This window comes from Misgurnus anguillicaudatus, chromosome 8 (genome assembly GCF_027580225.2).
Source record: "Misgurnus anguillicaudatus chromosome 8, ASM2758022v2, whole genome shotgun sequence".
NCBI lineage: Eukaryota > Metazoa > Chordata > Actinopteri > Cypriniformes > Cobitidae > Misgurnus > Misgurnus anguillicaudatus.
In genome coordinates this window covers 15,364,875-15,383,295 of record NC_073344.2, presented here as the reverse complement: position 1 = coordinate 15,383,295, position 18,421 = coordinate 15,364,875, and the positions used below count along the sequence as shown (strand labels likewise).

Here is an 18,421-nt window from a genome sequence, read left to right as displayed (position 1 = left end):
CCAACTCTTTCCGACCATGCACTCGGCGCACAAACCATTTTTCCCGTCATTAAAGTAGCAAAAGTGGATTCGGACACGCCCATTTAGACGTTGCGCTGTGCGCTTTAGACAATGCCCTTAGATCGTTAAAATAGGGCTATATGGGTTTGAACCCATGCTGATAAAAATGTATACCTTGTAATGCACTGTAAGTCACTTTGGATAAAAGCACTTGTCAAATGCATTTATGTAAATGTAAAGCCGAGGGAGAACTGCCACCACCCTCCTCCTGAATTCGCCCAAGGTTTTTTCTTACATTACTGAGTTTTTTGTTTCTTTCTATACAGTAGTTGCCCTTGGCTTGCTTACTGAGGGCCTAAAGCATTAAGTTTCATTTAACTACTCAACAGGGACTCTAAGACAATTAAAACATTAGTGTGACTTTCTGTGAAGCTGCTTTGACACCATGTATATTGTGAAAGTGCTACACAAAAAGAAATTACTCAACTGATGTTTTTTATACATACTACATACTTTTATACAATGCTATTTTCACTGCACATTGGCACTTCAGGAATACCACAGTATTACCAATCATATTATTACCATAGTATGCACGGTACCCTGCCCATGATACTTTTATTGTAATCTGTAATCTTTGGTTGTATACTTGAAAATATATACCGAGACACATCTTTCACACTAGTTTGGTGAGAACAAAACTGTTATGAAAACCACGTGTACCCAGGAGACAGTGAATGTTTAATAAAATATATATTTCTTTCACTTTCTTGAGAGAGCAGCATTCTGATACAGTACAGGAGAAATGCCACTGGTCAGATCCTGAACAATATTTGATTAAACAAACTGGGAAAATCTTTATTTTGTGCACCTGCATGTACTTCAGGGTAAATTAATGCAAATGTGCAGCTTGTATAAGCTGGCAAACGAATACTAGACTGTTATTAAATCTAATTAGAGAATGGTTTATAATTGAGATGTGATTAGAGTATAGACTATCATTTGGATAATTATAGTTTAATTTCTGTAAACGTACTTGTCTCACTTTATATAAAAATGTTTTCATCAGCGTACTAAACTTGCTTTTATCTTTTCTTCACCTCAAAGATGTTAAGCGAATTTAGAGGACATAGAAACGGTTTTAACTCACTGAAAGAAAATAATTTGTTTAAACACAGACTGTCTGGATTTGTCACAGAATGAAGGTTTTAGGGTAATATTATGTGACGCTGCTGATCTGAAAGAAGAGTGGAAACTCGGGGGAAACAAAATAACGACATTAACCTCTTTCAAACGCACCCTTTCATTCTCAACTCAGCTGTTTCTATAGCAACAGATATCAAAAATGTATGCCAAACTTTTCATATCTGTTCGAGAACTGTTAAAACAGCCTCGGAAAAGCTGGTAAATTAGATGAGTGTAAACTGCGATGCATTAGAAACCGCAGAGTAACATGGAAATTGCTCTGCTACAGATTCCTGAGCCAGTGCACTTACAATAACTAGGGCAGCAGAATTTCTAGTAGTTTGTAATAGACAGGTAGCGTTAAGAATTTGTAAGTAGCTGTTTAAGTGAATGCACAGGAGGTCAGGCAGTTACTTTAATAATTTGTGTCGGCTTTTGTTTGAAAGCAACTGTTTTTGATTCTGCTGAATGTGAAGAGTGGCTTGTGGTGCTTAGTATCCTGCTACTACAGGGAGTGGACAAAATAATATACTGTAAATACCAAAATAGCTGATATTTCTATAATTAATAAGATGTTGGACCACCCATGCCTTTAAAGCCACAAGATTTTTGTAAAAATATTGAGAAACCAAATACTTTTTTAATTGCAAAGAAATTCCTATTTTAAAATATTGCTCGTTCCTTGTCATTGTCACCTTTCAATAAAGTAATATTCGCACTATACTTAGTACTTAGAAACTATTGCAACAGGTTTGGACAAATGCGGAAGTGGCGGTTATGCAACACAGTCTCACGGCAAGTCGTGTAATAGTAACGAAAATTTTGATTAAATTATTCATGTTTGCTGACACGAATTTCCGCTGTTTTTCGTGACTCTGGAGACAAATGTCTTTTTCGTCCTTCCCAGCACTAATTTCTATCAATTGCTTTTTGTGTCTGTGCCACAACTTTCTTTATAGTGTCATTTTATATTTTTTTCTCGTCGTTCTTTTCTATTTTTAAATTATTGTCGCTTGGGGTTAGGGTTAGATTCAGGGTTTGCATTAGGATGTAATTTTATGCATTGGTTTCTACATGTTTTTCGGCCGCTTTTAACTGGAGTTGGGGTTAGAGTTTTTGACCAAGCGACAATGGTCAATAAATAGGAAACAACGATGAGAAAAGAAAATATAAAATGACACAATAAAGAAAGTCGTGGCATAGACACGAAAACTATTGAAAGAAATTTGTGCTGGGAAGGACGAAAAAGACATTAGTTTCCTGAGTCACGAAAAACGGCGGAAATTCTTGTCAGCAAACAAAGATAAATTAATCAAAATTTTCGTTACTATAACACGACTTGCCGTGAGACTGGGTTGGGTTATACAGGATCTAATGTGCCCTGCATTTAATTCATTACGATGGCATAAAATAATGTTTTCAAACGTATAGGTTATAAAATATAAATTTATTACCGCATGTGTAAACATGATTAATAAATTTCATATGTCTCTGAATGGTGAAAACAACAATGCAATCTCCCATTGTTCAACTGTCCTTCATAATGCCATTAAGCTTCGCCTTTGTTATTGTTTTGTAATGTGACCTCTAGTGGTGAAATCCTACATATTGTGCCTTTAATAATTCAATTCAATTCAATTTTATTTATATAGCGTTTTTCACAATTGGTAATTGTATCAAAGCAGCTTTACATAATAAATGCAGTGAAAAGCACAGAAAATCGACAGATAGCACAACATAATACACGATAGCACAAGCAGCTAAATTTGCTGCGGCTATAAATCAACATTATAAGCGAACGTATTACTAATGTAACGTATAGAAGTTAAGCCCAAGAAGGCTGCCTCCCCGGGTTGAAAAACCCCCTAGGAGAAAAAACCCCCCCCCCATATTTTTAGTAAAAAAAGTCCTAGTAGGGAAAAAACCTTGGGAGATATATTATATATATATATACATTGGAACGGATAAGGAGATTAAGCGGGTTCTGCCGGTGGTCATTGGTCAGGCAATAAAGCTGGAAACCTTGCAACATATTCATACAAGTTTTGAACAGTGTCCAATGCAGTCTTGTGCCATTCATCAGATCATCTTCCAGTTTCAGAAAGGTTAGAGGATAGGCAATCTGCTTCTTTCTTTTTATCATTAAGAAGACTATTGATCTCGAAGCACCAAACAGTCTTGCTGTTAAGGTTAAATGTACAATGCTCCTGCTATTTGTTCCCTGACAAGTTACACCAATTTCTTGTACTGACCAACAAGTTGTTCTATCGCAACTTGTTCAAAACCTTGTTCTGGCCTGCAATCTAAACAATATAAAGTAACAAAAGATAACAATAATGTATGTTTTTCACAGTAGCTTCCCCAGTGTGTGTTGCAAAACATTGTTGGAAAATCTCTCTTTTGATCTGGGGTATATTTTGTCTGTCCTTTTGCGCATCCACTGTCTAGTACTTTTTGTCGTAAATTATTTAAAATATATTGACACTTATAGATGATTTATTAAGGGACCATTAGCAGCTGTTAACTGCTGCCACACTGTCTAAGATACAGTAGAGATGATGTGAATGAAGGGGGTGGGGGGATTGGAGCTTATCAATATTTCATAGTATTGCACTAAAACATGTAACATTATAAATATTTACATTAATATTTTTCAGTGCAAGCAGATTGACCACCATTTAGAGTAAGTGTGTCAGAAAGCAAACCATACTGCATTGAGTGATTATTTTTTATGTGACAAAACTACATTCAAAACAAGTAAATATTTATTATATTTGTGTAAAGTCTAACCATGGAACACAAAACCAGTAATAAGGGTCAATTTATTTTACATTTATATAATCTGAAAGCAGTAAGTATAAAAAAGCATAAATAAGCTTTCCATTGATGTATGGTTTGTTAGGATAGGACAATAGGATGATAGGACAATTTGATCTGAGGGTGCAAAAAATAAAAAAAACAGCATCAAGGAAAACATTCTGGGAAACAAAATCTGAAGCAAAAAACAGAAAAAGGTTGATGATGATTTCTGGTTCCCAGAATGCTTTGCATGAGGCTGTTATTGTACAGTTTTATTCTGTAAAGATAAAGAATTGTTAATATTTAAAATTTATTTAACTTTGAACAAACTCTTGCCAGTAAATAACATAAATTTAAATCTACGGTAAATTACCGGCAACCCAGCTGGAATAACATTGTAATTTCTACAGAATTTTTTTACAGTGTGCCTTTAAAGCTGTCCAAATTAAGATCTTAGCAACACATATAACTAATAAAAAAACATTTTTAACTCATTCCCCCACAGCCTTTTTTTTTTAAAGTTGCCCTCCCACATTGTTTTGTGATTTTCACAAGTTTCACAAAATGCCTTCCAGGAATATTTTCTATTATAAATATATAAACATACAAGTATACCAAGTAAAAAACAGACCCTCCGTTTTCAGACAAAAATGGGAAAAATTTTTCATCCTATCATCATTTGTTCTCTTTTTATAACCTCTTAAATATGGGTAGGTTTCTTCTAAAATACCAAATTTTGAAATAATGCTGAAAAAATTGCTCTTCAGATAACTCGTCAATGGCGGGGAAAGAGTTAAAGGATTACTCCACTTTCTTTAAAAAAAAAAAATTCCAATAATTTACCCACCATCATGTCATCCAAAATATCTTTCTTTGTTCAGTCGAGAAGACGTTTTTTTTACATGGCTGGTGCAAGACGAGAAGTTTAAAAGTACATATTTTTTATTTGTATAGCCAAAAATGACAATCGTTTTGCTATGCCTCGGTTTGGATCGTTTAGACATGGGGGTGAGAAAATTAACAGGATTTTTTTTTTTTTTAAATGGAGTAATCCTTTACTATATTTGCTATATTTACTATATTTATTATTTTTATAATATAACACAATCTTTACTAATTATCCTAATTATTTTTGGCATAAAATAGTGATCATTTTGACCCATACAATGTATTGTTGGCTATTGCTACAAATATACCTGTGCAACTTATGGTTTAGTGGTACAAGGTCACATGTTGTTTACAGTCTTGATTTGTATAGACATCACATGCTTGGTTAAATGAAAAAAAAATACTTTTTTTGCATTGTGTTAGCAAAATATTTCAGATTTTCCTTTTTTTGTATAACATTTGTTTTATATTGCATACACATACAATAAAGGTTCCTAAAAGGTTCTTTCTAGGGTTGTATGGTCCCCTTAAGAACCTTAAACATCCACAAAAGGTTGACAAAGAAATGAAAGAAATGGTTCTTATAAGAACTTTTGGCTAAAAAGCCCAAAAATAGTTCTTCTATGACATTGCTATTAAGAACCCTTTATAGCACCTTTATTTTCCTGTATTCACTGTGTTCTGGTTGTGTTCATTTACACAACTATTGAGCAACGCCCTTAATATGTTATTCTTCAAGCCAGGCAATGCTAATATGGAGAACAATCCTAAATAGCTTTTTTACCCACTGCTGGTATCTACACGAAGACTTTCCCTTAGGCTTCTGAGGATCTGCCTGCGGCAAAAGCCAGTTAGACTCCAATGCATATTACAAGATCACAACTGAGACACACTCACGCAGAGCTTGAAATATTTTAGGTTTGCCAAGTAAAGTGGCTTGCAGTGCAAAATAATACAGATTTAATATAGCGTTCCCGACTCCTTTAACACATAACTGCAGGAACCATCTCAAGTTTTGAAGAGTTTTAAAGTTTAATAAAAGAAAGAATCGAGCGCTGTATGAGTCATAATTGTTGCTGTATCCGTCTCAGGTACTGTATCTGATCTTTTTCATGGTATAATGGGAACGTAAGGTGTTGTCATAAGGGTTTTCATAGATGCACAGAGAACTGTGAAGGGAGATTCTTAGCAAGCAGCATGCTGTGAATCCTGTGATAACTGCCTTAATTTGTTATATCAGAGGAATCACAATTTTTCATGCTGTAAGTGGCAGAAATAATTACAGATCATTTATCTTTTTGCATGTTTTGTAAATGCAGAAAAGGTTTTGTTAATTACCTTTACTATTGCACAAATCCCTAACATGAAGCATTAAATCAATTTAAAAAAAATTCATATCCACATTTTGAACGAGTGCATGTGTTAAACTTTTACATTTTTACTTTGCTTTTGTGATTTGAATGATAATCTGTCTATATTTCAGTAGTTTAGCAAAAAAAAAACTTTTTTAAACATTTAAAATTCTTTATCTTTCTCACTGTTTTTCATTTGTACCTTTGCAGGTGGCCAACCTCCTGCGTCTTTTCCAGATCCCTCAGATCAGTTATGCTTCCACCAGTGCAAAACTGAGCGACAAATCCCGCTACGATTACTTTGCGCGAACCGTGCCGCCCGACTTCTACCAGGCCAAAGCCATAGCTGAGATCCTGCGCTATTTTAACTGGACGTACGTCTCTACTGTGGCCTCAGAGGGGGATTACGGTGAGACGGGCATTGATGCTTTTCAGCAGGAAGCTCGGGCCCTGCAAATCTGCATCGCCACTTCGGCCAAGGTCAGTCGCTCTATAGATCGCAACAGTTACGAAGGAGTCATCAGATCTCTGCTGCAGAAGTCCAACGCTAAAGTAGTGATCCTCTTCACCAGAAGCGAAGACGCTAGGGAGCTCCTGGTCGCGGCGAAACGCATGAACGTTTCTTTCATCTGGGTGGCCAGCGATGGCTGGGGAGCTCAGGAGAGTGTGGTGAGAGGAAGCGAGACTGTGGCAGAAGGAGCTTTTACTATTGAGCTGGCATCTTACACTATTCCAGAGTTCACCTCGTACTTCACGAGCCTCAATCCGTACAACAACACACGGAACCCCTGGTTCAGGGAATTCTGGGAACATAGCTTTCAGTGCAGCCTGCACGACATCAACTGCGGGAAGCATTCGCTCCGGGATGGCAAATTCGAACAGGAGTCCAAAATCATGTTTGTGGTAAACGCCGTCTACGCTATGGCTCACGCCTTGCATCACATGAGACAGGCCGTGTGTCCGAATAACACAAAAGTCTGCAGTGCCATGAAACCAGTAAATGGAAGGAAGTTATATAAGGACTATATCTTGAAGACAAAGTTTGATGGTGAGTTTTGATTTTGGTAGCTTTTGCTTTTTAAATTTAAGGTTAGATGCATAATATAGATTACTTTAGTATAAATGTTTTTGAGCTGTACGTTGTCATGGTATAAAATTTCGTGCAGATCTCGCATCTTATATATTTCTATTGTATTCCGTATTGTTGTTTCATGTTATGCTGTGCCAAAACATGTTATTTATCATTCATTTTATTTAAATGGCATTTTATTTAATGGGGTAGTTGAAGCCTAGTGGTTAGATAGTCAGGCTTGTAACCCATGGATAGTTGGGATAGCTGCTCAGCGCTGGGTGTGTGTGTTTTTCTAAATAACTAAGACTTACGGTAAGGTCACACGGGGCATAAAGCCCGATTTATAGTCGTGCGTAGGCTATCCATAGCCTGTGCGTAGCTCTGCGTAGCCTGACACGCACCTCACAAAAAAATTAACAGCGCGTCAGATCTATGCGGACCGCAAGCGCTGTGATTGGTCCACCAGAACCCCTCCCGTCAGGTTAAAAAAAACGGCGTCATAGGTATTTCCGTTTGTGGCGGTGAAAACAAAGATGAGCCAAGTTGAGGAGTGATTTAATTCAAACTGCATCAAAAGTCGCTGTTTATTTACTTCCATCATTGCTGGTCTTCTCAAATTATACACAACAAGTTGCTGTTTCTTCTTCGTTTGTGGGTTAACTTGCTAAGCTTCTTCTTCTTTGACGTTTGTGCTGCTGCTGTGGTTACACACGTGGTTACTGCCTACCAGCGGTCTTGCCGTGTGTTTGCACGTCGACGCGGACGACGACGCAAAAGTATAAATGAAAACCGACGCGGAACCTACGCCGTCGCGGTTACGCAGTAGGACCTACGCACGACTATAACGAGCCCTTAAGCGTTAACACTTGACGGAAGGTGTCTCTGAAGGGTGGCCAACAGCCAATCACAGTGGCCGCAACACATGCTCCTCTGTTCTTAAACGTAATTGGCTGGCTTTGCACCAGGTTATTTGCATAAGGCGATCTGATTGGATGACGCATGCCTTGGCCCTTGAAAAGTTGAGAAATGTTCAACTTCTGCCACGAGCAACAGCAGTGACGCGGCGCCGACGGATCCACAATTAGTTTGGCAACGCATGACGTCACCTATTCAAAGTAAATGAGAAGCATTATCACCCCGTGTAAATATACAATTACACTGCAGATTTGTTTGCTCTGTTGTTTACATTATCATACGGCCCTAAAGTGACCCGCATGCGCAGAAGAAGACGTGACATCAGACGCAGCGCACTGTGTTTGCAGAAATAAAAATGGATGCTGCTCGACAAAATCGGATAATATTTGTGCTGTTCAGACTGCCATAAGAAAATCAGATATGGGTCACATTTAGGCCAAAAAGTTGGATTTTCGTCTGCAGTGTGAACGAAGCCTAAAAGCCTATTGCCTAACCCCCTCTTATTTAGCTTCTTCTAGTTAGTAGAATTGATTTGTAATGGATAACCCAACAAAACAATCCTACATTTACCGTTACCCAAAGATCAATGGTTAATATTGCATGTGCACTCAGTCACGTTAAAATCTAAAAACAAACACAGATTTTCCTTTTACAAGGATGTCTTAATTAAATTATGTCTATTCTTTGTTTAATCAAAAAATCAATTTAAAAGATAAATGGATTTTGGAGGTTTGCCCATGGGAAATACTGCTAATGTAAAATATATTACACTAATGCTTAAATCCATAAATATAATCCTTAAACATATGGCCTCTTTACTTTAAAACGACTCTTGATTGTTTTACTGTAATGCATTAACCTCATCAGTCCAGTGCCAACTTAATAGTAAGTGATTTTTAAACTACAAGAAAGGTTGTAATCACAACCATTCAAGAATTCAAGGCTTTATTTGTCACACACAGAGTTATATAAGTATACAGCGTGCAGTAAAATATAATCTGGTCTGCTTTGTAGACTGTGCAAAATATTTACAAATAAATCTAAAATATATAGTATAATGTAACCTAATGAAAAGTATAACACAGAACACATCATAAAAAGCGAAATGGCACTTAGAACTAAATATTAAAGGGGTGGTTTAATGGTATTTCATGCATTCTGACTTATTAACACAGTTATAGAGTTATATCCTCATGCTAAACGTAGGCAAAGTGTCAAAAAAGCAGTTGGGTGTGTTACAGAGTATTTCTCTGCCGATTGCACTTCGCCAGGGTTCGTACAAGTTTCGGAAAGTTTTTTTCGATTACGGCTCCAGCTGATGTTTCAGGGGTTTCTATAAGTATCACTTCTTTTTATTGGCACTTTCCCCGGAAAACCCCGCCCAACCGTCAATCAGCGGGAGACGCTAGAACTTACAAACATCACATCACGCTACGGCTTGTTTAATTTCAAAACTCAATGATGGCACGAATGAAGAAGTGTGTTTTTGGATGTAAGGAAAAGAAAGTCAGGCTTATGGAAACAATGGATATAGTTTATTATCCGGGGTAGCAGCGGAGTTTTGCGTGTGTGTTTGATGCGCTGGATTTCATTGAAAAGTCATGTAAGACTTCTGTCTTATGTTGGAAATTGGCGTGTCCAAATTATATAAATGACACGAACATGTAGTGAATCATAAGTTAAACAGTGTTGTATAGTCAGTGCTCGAATTGAGGGGGGGCTGGGGGGATCCGGGACCCTCCATAAGGCATTAGGGTCCCCTTCGGATATTTCTCTAGTAAAGATAATGCTGACATTACATTTTTTGTTATGAAGGTAAATTCTGATCTAGTTTAGGTCTGTAAATTTTGGATTGCTTTTCCTTGTATCGATGTTACATAAATCATACATTTGCGTTCAAAGGTAGTAATGTGTTGCCATTTTGGGTTTGCTGCTATGTCATGGTGGGGACCCCCCATAAGACTTCATTCAATTCGAGCACTGTGTATAGTGTTGCATGACTCGTACTCGCTCCTCCCGCGGTAGTAACTCCTTCTTATTTTTTTCGTACGTTATCAGAAAGATTCGGTAAAGCTAATTTTTCTATTATAAATCTGATTATACTAAAGACTCTTCAGAGATATTAAGGATGTAATACTACCCTATAGGTACTCCAGATTAACATGCAGAAACAGCATGTGTTGTGTGAGCTTTAAGTAAAACTAAAGAAGAAATGTGCGATGAGATGAATGTCACAATGAGTACAAATGAATAGAAATGTGCCTGACTATATCATACTGCATCTTTTGGCCATCTAACTGCTTTTTTGATAATATTCTTTCAAGGATGCCAGATTACATCATACAAACCAGACAATGCATCAACCTTCTGACCTCAATTATGTAAATGTACTGTTTGCACCTGAGACCGATGCATCTACAAGCCTGATGAGAAATATGCAGGGCATGATGCAGAGGAAAACCGTGGTAGCCTTATGTAAAAAGGTCCCTCTGGGTTCCACATTTTCTCTGCTTATAAAGAAAAACACTTTGCTGCTGAGAAACATCTATTTGTCCGTTGCCAAGACCGTTAATAAATGTTTATCATTTGTCATTTGTGTCTACAGCTCCATTCCGTCCAGCTGATACAGAGAATATTGTTCTCTTCGACGCCTATGGAGACAGCCTGGGTCGCTACAACATCTTCCATTATCACAAAGAGAACGACGAATATGTGTATCGGAAAGTGGGCTACTGGTCCCAAAGTCTGATTTTGAACACGAGCTCAATTCCCTGGGAAAGCCAAGGAATTCCCACTTCCCAATGCAGCGATCCTTGCAGGAAAAATGAAATAAAGAGCATGCAGCCAGGAGACGTCTGCTGTTGGATATGCATACCGTGTCAGGCCTACCAGTACCTCCTGGATGAATTCACCTGTGCGGATTGCAGTTTCGGACAGTGGCCGCTGGATAATCTGACGGGGTGTTACGACTTACCCGAGGAGTACATTCACTGGGAGGACGCCTGGGCTATCGGACCGGTCACCATCGCTTGCCTCGGAATCCTCTGCACGCTGTTTGTGATCGGGCTGTTCCTAAAGCACAACGAGACTCCGGTGGTAAAAGCCAGCGGACGGGAACTTTCCTACATCCTTCTGCTGGGCGTCTTGCTTTGCTACTGCATAACCTTCATCTACATCAGCAAACCGTCAGCGGTGGTGTGCACGTTACGACGGCTCGGGCTGGGCACGTCCTTCGCTGTTTGCTACTCCGCGTTGTTGACCAAGACCAATCGCATCGCTCGAATATTTAACGGCGTTAAGGACGGAGCGCAGAGGCCAAGATTCATCAGCCCTGCTTCTCAGGTGGCCATCTGTGCTGGTCTGATTTCCTGTCAGCTGCTGGTGGTGGTGGTCTGGCTTTTGGTTGAGGCTCCAGGGGTGAGAAAGGAGGTCAGTCCCGAGAAAAGAGATGTGGTGACGCTGAAGTGCAACAGCAAGGACTCTAGCATGCTGATGTCTTTAACGTACAACTGCATCCTCATCATCCTTTGCACCTTTTACGCCTTTAAGACTAGAAAGTGCCCCGAGAACTTCAATGAGGCCAAGTTTATCGGCTTCACCATGTACACCACGTGCATAATCTGGCTGGCTTTCCAGCCCATCTTCTATGTTACTGCCAGTGACTACAGGGTAAGTAAAATGAACACAATGCATGCTTAAATAAGTACATATACACTGACTACTTAATATTATGATATTTGAGACGCATATAAAATAAAATGCTATTGTAGTATGTAACACAATATCAAATAACATTTACGCATTTGGCAGATGCTTTTATCTAAAGCGACTCTCATTGCATTTACTGTAAGGTATACATGTTTTACCAATATGTGTGTTCAAAGCGTCTAAATGTGCTGGGGGCAATCCTGTATTTTCACTGTTTGCAGCCAATTTTACATCCAGAATCTAACAGATTTTTTTTAAAAACAAAATATTTCATGGCACAAAGGTAAGACTGTTGGATTTTAGCCATTTGCAAACAATTAGGTGATGAAAAGTGGGCGTTGTATACTAGTGCTGTGTTCAAAATATCGATACGACGATATACTCCTGGTGATGCGTGAAACTATACAGCACCTTCCATATTGCACTTTTGAAGGTAACGTGTCGGATCGTAGCTGATCTGTGATCCATACGGAAGGGTGCACATGATGTGCATCGTACCGTGGCCTTGTATTGGGATATCACGTATCGTATAGATGGCTAATCCGTATTAATTCGTAAGAAGTTAATTGTACAAAAACTTATGATTATTAGAAAAAAACACCACAAACGCTACCCCTAACCCCAACGTCACAGGGGCGAATGCAAATTTTACAAAAACATACACTCTAAAAAATGCTTGGCTTTTTTCAACCTTAGTGTTAGGTCATAAAGGGACAAGGCATAGGGTAAAAATATTTGCCCAAACTATGGGTTAAAACAACATAACATTTTGGGTCGAAACAATCCAGCATAGGTTAAATTACCATCGGGTTGGGTTTCTCCCTTTAAATAACCCAGCATTTTTTAAAGTGTACGAATATGGTCGTACGAATTAGCCCATAAAATATGTACAAATTATGTTGGGTCATAAAGGGGCAAACTCAAAATTTGGGTTAAAATTAAAATCTTCATAGATGACCCAACCATGGGTTGAAACAGCCCAGTATTCAGGGCTAAAACAACTCAGCATAGATTAAAGAGCACCTATTTCATTGCTAAAAACAACACTTTTTTGTGTATTTATATAATACAAAGTGTTCGCCTGGTTTATGGTTCAAAAACACAGTGTTTTCCACATAACGTACATTTTTGTAGCTCCAGATATCATGCCTTCCTCAAACGTTCTGATTTTGTACAAAACTCATCGATCTGAAAAGCTCTGTGTCCCTGATTGGCCAGCTAATCTGTACATTGTGATTGGCCCGAATACCTCTGACGTTAGCCGGAAATGTGACCCTCCTTACCATGTTTGAAAGATTTTCTCACAATGGAGGAGTTAACTTACAGGCTGTGAGTCTAAAGCGGGAGGAATTATGATAATTTCGGTCTTTACTACATCACCAATCCCAGGAAGTAAACTGTTGCCTACAAGCCGTGTGTTTGTTGTTGTCCAAGACAACAGATTTACGTTGGAGACGATAACTTGCGTAATCGTTCACTTTGGGGTTTGTACCTTTTGCATATCGTTAACATGTACTAATGCACACTTACACAACAAAGGAAATGTAAAATTGTGAATCGGACCTTAGGTGCCCTTTAATTTATAACCCAACGTTTGGCTTTTTCCATTTTTGACACAACTATGGGTTTACAATACCTTGGGGGGGGGGGGGGGTTGGAGTAAAGGGATTGAAAAGTGAAAGGAATTTCATACATAAGTCAGAAAAAAATGTAAGAGGTGGAGACGATCATTACATTGTAATATTGAGATTATAAAAACATTTTGCTTATATAAACACAATAATAATACTGTAACTTGCATTTCAGACTAAATTTGGCCAAGTACCTTGTATTTTTTCACCACCATCGAGTAGTTTTAAAAGAATGATCATAGAAAGAGAGAGAAAACACTGATGTGTCTACTTTCTCAAAACCAATTCATGAATTGTTGCAGGCACCTCCCTTCTTCTCTATCCACATACACCAGTTGGATTCTCTGGCCTAGAACAACACAGTTTGTCTTTAGCTGTATTTGGCTGCGTAAACCCGTCGGTAGATTAACTGAGTGCATGGTGACATAAAACGATTAACGCGTCATGCAAATGAGCAGTAAAAACACACAAGGTACCACACATTTGCGAGTAGGCAACCCTGTATTACGAAATTATGTACCTATAGTCACGTAAATTTGTCTTTTCCGTGACATTGACACGTTTTTTTCCGTCTTTTTGCGTGAACATGTCACGCATTTCTGTTTACGTGTCACTGTCACGCATTTGTTACTCAACTGTTTTGTCTTATTTTCAGACCATTGACGCTTCGGTTTAGGGTAAGATTTGGTGTTTGCGTTAGGAAGTCACTTTAAAAATTGGTTTATATCTTTTTTCATGATTTATTTTTTTATATTTTATGATTTTAAACCATTGTCGCCTGGCATTAGGGTTAGAGTTGGGTTTGGGTAAGGATGCCATTTTATGTAAATCTAACTCTAAAGTGAAGTGACAATGGTAAGAAAATAGGACAAAACACTTGAGTAAAAAATACGTGACAGTGACGCGTAAACAGAAATGCGTGACACGTTCACGCAAAAAGGCGGAAAAACATGTCAGTGTCACGGAAAAGAGTCACAAATTTACGTGACTAGGTACGTAATTTCGTGATACTGGGTTGGAGTAGGCCTACTTGTAAAAAAAACTGCTCGTGCTGTGTCAAAAACTCCATTTGGTTGCAGTCTGGAGCCCTTGGTCCCCCCCTCGCCCAATCCCGTCTATGGATAATCTGGCTCTGAAAGTAGGCCCTTTGTTACAGGTTGCATATGTCAGATTTTTGCATGACTCAATCAGAGTCAATGTGAATCAATAGATCAAACAGATCAACTGATGGAAGGTTTGCGAAGAAATTCGTAAAAGTATTTTTTAGTATTTTCAAAATACAAAAATACAGTAGTTTATTTTGATACATGTTCTGGCTGCTGTATTTTGATACACTTAAAACTAAGGTATTTGGTATTTTATTTAAAATACATTTTGATGTATCTTTGCCCAATCCTGTGTATAACAGTATAATTTCTTTGAGGAGTAAATCTTATGCCTGGGGTCTCCTCTGGTGAAGCTGTTTCAGATCACACTGCACAGATAATGACAGCATGGACGATTTCTCATCATTTAGATAATGAGGCTCTCTCATAGCCCTTAATCACTTTCTAACATTGGCTTTTTTACAATTTACCTGAGTGCATACAAGTTTCCTGAGTGATTTTCTTTTTTTCGGTGCCTACCAATTCAGATGGTGGATACAGACATCTCTTTGATCACCTGTCTTTTTGCTGATGAAAGGAGAACCTCACATTTCATGTGCCTCAAAAGCCATTCAATGTAGAACAAAGGAAGTGGGATATTTGATGACTTGCCTATAAAAACATTCAATGTGATTCATCCGAATATCCTTAAGTCAAGTGCCAATACAAATACTATTAAATAAACCTTTTAAACCTTTTCTCAATGCTTTGGTGAACAAATCACAAAATTGAGATTATCTTTTTTTAAATTAAATTAATTAAAAAAAAATTTAAGTGTATACTGTACCATGGTATTACTATGGCACATTACAAAACCAAGGTAATATTGCGATGTTTTGTGGTATATCCACCAAACGTAAGAGAAAAATGTGTGGGACCACAAGAGGACTATATTATTTTTACACTCTTAAATTAAATGCTCAAACACAAACAAACATGCAGTCGATTTAATACAGTATGATAACACAAAGCATCGCTGGTAACAGCTAGTTTTTTTTATATCTGGCTCCTCTAGTGAACAAAACTGATCTTTAGCTACATGTTCTGGAGGTGTTATGGCTGCCGGGGGCGTCTGCCGGGGTCAGTTCTTCATCATCCATTAACACTAGAAGATAGAAAAAATAGACAGATGACAGAAGTGAAGCGAGAAAGGGGAATCTCCCTCGGTCCTGATTGGATGGGACGTCACTTTCTTCTCTCTTTGAAGGGTTTTGTGGTTTGTGCCAGTGTATGTGAGGTGATGTGTTAGTACATGGGAGGATGATTCCCAGCTGGGTTCATGCGCTCTGAAAGCAAGTTGTGCCTTAGAGACCTCGCCAGGAAATGCTGCACAGAAATTCATTTCGGCTTTATCATTTCTGTTTCTCACCTACCGGCTTTAACATAGACACGCTTGAGAAGAAACGCATGCGGGATTTATTTGATAAATATTTGATACGCCTATCCTTACTTAAATCACAAATGCGCACATTACATGCAAGCGGCATCAGTGACTACAGATGTGAAAGATCAGTGACTGAGATGTGAAAATGAATCTTCTATTTATGAATCTGTGCCATTGCATGTTTGACCACGTGTAGTGGGTGATTCTGTAATGGGGTATTTTGACTAACGCACATCAATTTGGGAGAAAACACTGTAATGCAAATCTGACAACATCATCCCTTAACAGTGCACAGATCTATATGAACAGTGCATGTTTATGTAAATAGGAGAAATGTATGCTGGAAAAAAAGGGAAGACCTTTCCAAGCACAGCTTTTCGCTGAATGATGCATTATTTAAAGCACTTTGGTTTATTCTGACGCATTGCTGCCTGCACAAAAACACTTTTGAATCTATACAGAAAATAATGATCTACTTTTTGTTCTTTTTCTTTAAAAAAACAACAACTTCATTTCCTCAATTATTTAATGTTTTCTAAAAAAAATTAACAAGGTTAGATTGCATCTCCAATTCATGACCCTGTAAATATTTTATCTGTTGCGGTATGTTACAAAACAATCCAAATGCAATTAGTCGGTTTTGCTCAAAATTTTAAATAAAACAAAAACAATATATTGCATATAAATGGAAATGCCCAATGCGTAGAGCGTAAAGCTATGACTTCAGTTCCCAGGAAATGTACATACTGAGGTAATGTCACTTTGAATAAAAACATCTGCTAAACTATGCACCACAAACATATCCGCCAAGACAGCATAAAAAAAATAGAAATCGTTTTTGATGACTCTTCTAAAATGTATATCTCACATAGTAAAGCCTGTATTAGTATTCAGGAGACCGCTCATATGCACACACCTGCACATCTGCACAAAAGATCTATTTTTAACCACATAGGCTTTGGCAACACATTATAATCAAGTTAAAGTGGCCATGTCACAGGAATTTTTTAAGATGTCAAATAAATCTTTGGTGTCCCCAGAGCACATATGTGAAGTTTTAGCTCAAAATACCATATAAATAATTTATTATAGCATGTTTAAATTGCCACTTTGTAGGTGTGTGCAAAAATGTGCCATTTTGGGTGTGTCCTTTAAAATGCACATGAGCGGATGAAGTGCAAACACTGATCACAATGATGGTGGTTTGTTGAAATTGAAACTCAATTGTTCTGTGAATTATCTTTTTCTCTGCACTAAATAGCAGTGCTGTGGTTGGATTAAGGGGTGGTATTATTATAATAAGAGCTCCTTATGACATCATAAGGAGAGCCAAATTTCAACGACCTATTTTTTCATGTGCTTGTAGAGAATGGTTTACCAAAACTAAGTTACTGTGTTGTTGATCTTTTTCAAATATTCTAGGTTGATACCAGCGCTAGGGACCCAATCATAGCACTTAATTATGGAAAAAGTCATATTTTCATGCCATGGCCCCTTTAAATGAGAAAATAAATGAAATCACATGTTACCGTTAATGAACCAGTCACATCCGTTGATGCCATTCTAAATTAATTTATTATAAACTGATTCATATACTTTACAAAGACCTATTCCATAAGACTTTTATATAAGCTTTTAATCTATTTTATAAGGCTTGGTTACATATCAGAATCAAGTTAAATGGGAAAATAAATGAAATTGCATGTTAAAGGGATAGTTCACCCAATTATGAAAATTATGTTCTTTACTCAGCCTCATGTTATTTTAAACCTGTATGAGTTTCTTTATTCTGTTGAACACAAAAGAAGATATTAAGCACACAGTACACTGTACGCATTGACTTTCATAGCAGGAATAACAAATACTATGAAAGTCAATGGGTACAGTGTGCACACCATTATTTATCAAAATACCTTTTTTGTGTTCCAGAATAAAGACTCTCATACAGGTTTAGAACAACACGAGGATGAGTAAATAATAACAGAATGATCATTTTTGGCTGATCTCTTTAACCATTAGAATACACGTACGACATGTCCCCCCCACTTTGAAATAAATAAGATTCTGTCCCCCGCACTTTTCAGCTCGCCGCCACCAGTCCCGCCCATGTTTTTTGATTGTTACTTAGATTTAAATAAAGTTACATATACCCAATCACAAGTGAGCATTATAAGGCGAATCATGAAGCTTGAGCTTCAAAGTTTAAAGGATGGGAACGGGAACAGTAGACCTGTCACTGCGTTGTCACAAGCGATCATTTCACATGCTTTTAGGTATTGCCAATTAAAAAAGTTAAGCACAAGAAGACACAAAACTTACACACTGTTTGAAAATGATGTGCA

At 37.7% G+C, this 18,421-nt stretch overlaps 1 protein-coding gene across 2 annotated transcripts in view; it reads left to right on the top strand.

Moving 5' to 3' along the window:
* grm2a (glutamate receptor, metabotropic 2a) overlaps positions 1-18,421 on the top strand; it is a 53,560-nt gene that overhangs the window by 32,350 nt on the left and 2,789 nt on the right. For both annotated transcript variants that reach the window (XM_073870387.1, XM_055213480.2), the window contains 2 exons: positions 6,435-7,272; positions 10,817-11,880. In XM_073870387.1, coding sequence (XP_073726488.1) covers positions 6,435-7,272; positions 10,817-11,880 — 1,902 coding nt within the window. The remainder of the gene's footprint in view (positions 1-6,434; positions 7,273-10,816; positions 11,881-18,421) is intronic.